At 48.6% G+C, this 2,972-nt stretch overlaps 1 protein-coding gene across 4 annotated transcripts in view; it reads left to right on the top strand.

The window, feature by feature from the left end:
- The window catches only part of SCNN1A (sodium channel epithelial 1 alpha subunit), a 13,598-nt gene extending 11,955 nt beyond the window's left edge, over positions 1-1,643 (top strand). For all 4 annotated transcript variants that reach the window (XM_019527391.1, XM_019527390.1, XM_019527392.1 and 1 more), the window contains exons 12-13: positions 550-625; positions 876-1,643. In XM_019527391.1, the coding sequence (XP_019382936.1) occupies positions 550-625; positions 876-1,202 (403 nt within the window). In that variant the 3' untranslated portion in view covers positions 1,203-1,643. The remainder of the gene's footprint in view (positions 1-549; positions 626-875) is intronic.
- Positions 1,644-2,972: the final 1,329 nt, after the last annotated feature.

Here is a 2,972-nt window from a genome sequence, read left to right as displayed (position 1 = left end):
GGGGGGGGGGGGGGAGATCAGTAGGGTGAGGGGACTGAGATGATTCTATGGGTAGAGATAAAATGCAGCGATGGTCAGGGCCTGGGGCCGAAGCTGGTGACAGTTCAGCACTGTGAGGCTGGGCAGAAGGAATGACCCAGTCTTAAGGAAGGGCTAAGCTGAAAATCACATGAATTTCCATGAATAGTAAGAGCATGAGTTTAATGCTGTGAAGTTTAGCAGAGTGTTAAAGGCTGGGGGTGGGGGGCCAGGAAGGGGTAGGGGTGACATGAGAACTGTAGTTGCCGTGGATCTGAGGGATCATAGGTTTGAAATGACACTACATTTTTGGGAATATTCTTCCTGCTTGGAAGGTTCCCATGGAATCTGGGAAAGACTTCAAGCTTAAATGTCAGACTGAAGTCTCAAGAATGGCAGGATGAGGGAACTGTACAAATCAAGGGGATGTGATGGGGGAGTGAAAGTTTAATGGAAAAACAAAATGAGGTTATGCCAACAGGCAGAGGCTGCAAGATTGTCATCATTTCCCTCTTTCTCTCTTAATAATAGGAATGGAGTTGCCAAAGTGAACATATTTTTTGAGGAGTGGAAGTATAAAACCAATGGAGAGTCTCCTGCCTTCACGGTACATACTGCAACCCCTTGCCATCTCTACCAACCTGCTCTTTCTTCAGTATGATGCTCTGCTTTGGAGGCTGTTCCTTTCAGCTGCATCACTAGCATCTATGTTTTTCTTCCTGTAGAAGGATGGGGGATGGAGATGTCTTCCTAGGCCAGGCATGGATGCTTTTGCTGGGAATGTGCCTGCTAGTGAGTGAAAAGGCCAGGGCCCTTGTGCAAACCACATTATCACTCTCTCCATCTGTTTCCTTTAGGTGGTGACCCTCCTCTCCCAGCTGGGGAATCAGTGGAGCCTCTGGTTTGGTTCCTCTGTTCTCTCTGTGGCTGAGCTTGCAGAGCTGATTTTGGACTTCATCGTCATCACCTGTATCCTGTCCTTCCACTGGCTCCGCACCTGGCATAAGCCTGCCTCCACTATGCCACCCCCGGGTGGCCATGACAACACTGACTTCCAGTCCGAGGTGTCTGGCCCCAGCACCCCACACCGCTTCACTGTTGAAGCTGTTGTGACCACGTTGCCCTCCTACAACAGCTTGGAAAGATGCGAGTCCAACAGGGATGCTGAAATGGGATTGGCGTGAGGACTCTGGTGCCATATCCTGCCTACATGTAGCTCAGGGGTCACATGCACTACACCATTGATCTTGTCCTTGGGTCTGCAGCTGTGTGGCAGACCGAAGCAGGGACCAATTTCCTGCTTGGTGCTAGAGTAACTGTGGATTAGCTACACCTGTCCTTTCTTTACCTGGATCAGATCATAGCAGATCACTGCACTATTACTGGTGATGGGTTAATTTATATTCTCTTCTGGTGGCAAATTCTACAATCCTTCTCCCACAATGCAATGTCCTTAGTATCTGGTACTTACCATTGTCATGGGTACCCAGTGATGGGAAACAAATATATTGGGGTCAACTGAGTTCTTTCAGGTTCACATACACACTCTCTCTCTTTTTCCTTGTACCAAGGACACACCCACTCTGGTCTGTAACCATTAGAAAACAAGAACTAATCAAAGAGGATTTGGTGTGTGGCTTGGTTTGCCTGTGTGTAACAAGGGACAGAGGCAAGGGGATGTGAAATTCTACAACATGGATAGGCTACAAATCTGCACACATGCCTCTTCCCAGTATGGGGAACTGGGGGCTGCTTCCAAGCTCTGAGCTATTTTTCCAAAGATTTAATTGTTCTAATAAAAGATATCACATTTACCCAAAGAACCTTGTTAGCTCTGAGCTGTTAATTTTGCAGCTGAGTCCAGGCTGGCTATTTCTGCCCCTGCTAGAGTCTGGGGAGGAGGCTGGGAATACTTGCCTGGAAGTAGTTTTTCTGTGCAGTTGCCCTCACTGTGCAGACCAGTATCCTCTCCTTCACCAAATTCCAGACAGTCCCAGAGTTTGTGACTGGGTGAGGGTGGGGGGAGGAAAAGAAGGCAGGGACAGACAGGTTGGGGTCCAGTATGGATGCATGAGCTGGCTCCAAACAAGCATGCTACTGGCCAATAGAAAAGGCTATCTGCAACCTAACACACATCTCATTTCTGCACTCCATGCAGCTAATTGCCTCTTTCCTGAATGTTCTGGGACAACTTTATTGTCTTGTGCCTTCCTTAGTTAGGATCTCTAGGAAACAGAGTAGTGCCTGACATTGAGAACATACCTAGACTGAGCTGCCACAAACACTAGCTCTGGTGCACGCTATGGCAGAATGGAGCCAGCCTAGTGCAGAGCCAGGACAGCCCTTACGAGCTCATCCCTTTTGTGTTCAAAAACTGAACATTCCCCCCAATGGCAGAGAGGCTGCTGTGCAGCCAGCTCAGGGAAGGACTGATTGCAACTTGGGAATTATTAATGGACAACAGGTTTGGAGACCTTTCATTTTGCATTGCAATGAAGCACGAGAACACTAAGAAACTTTTATGGCAATCGTACAAGAGACAATGAAGCTGTAGTGATAGAATGTATAATGTAAAGATGCTCCATAACTAAGGGACTGAGGAAGTTGGTAACTGGGAGATGGATCCACAGTTAAGCAGCTGCAGGACCACAAACTGAAGGACTACAGAGGTTGCCTCCTTCTCAAAAAAGGGTGCAGACAGAAGTGCAGCTCCCAGCTGTAACTCAGAATGACTTCTGTTCTGAGAGACAAAGTTACCCTAGACCAAACACAAGTTCACTGTTGGTTCCAGGGGGAAGGGAGCCTGCAGTCAGGTTCCCATAGCAATGGTAAAGCTCACTGCCAGTGCTCGCTGCTTCCAGAAAGGGAGGGCGAAAGGCATTCTTAGGGCTCCCCAGCAGATGCTGAAGGGTGGAGTGGATGAACTGAAGCCCCCTTCACCTCGGGGGGGGGGG

This window comes from Gavialis gangeticus, unplaced genomic scaffold (assembly GCF_001723915.1).
Source record: "Gavialis gangeticus isolate Ggan-Ray unplaced genomic scaffold, GavGan_comp1, whole genome shotgun sequence".
Lineage (NCBI taxonomy): Eukaryota > Metazoa > Chordata > Crocodylia > Gavialidae > Gavialis > Gavialis gangeticus.
The sequence above is the reverse complement of the archived record's forward strand: the minus strand, read 5'-3'. Positions and strand labels throughout refer to the sequence as shown.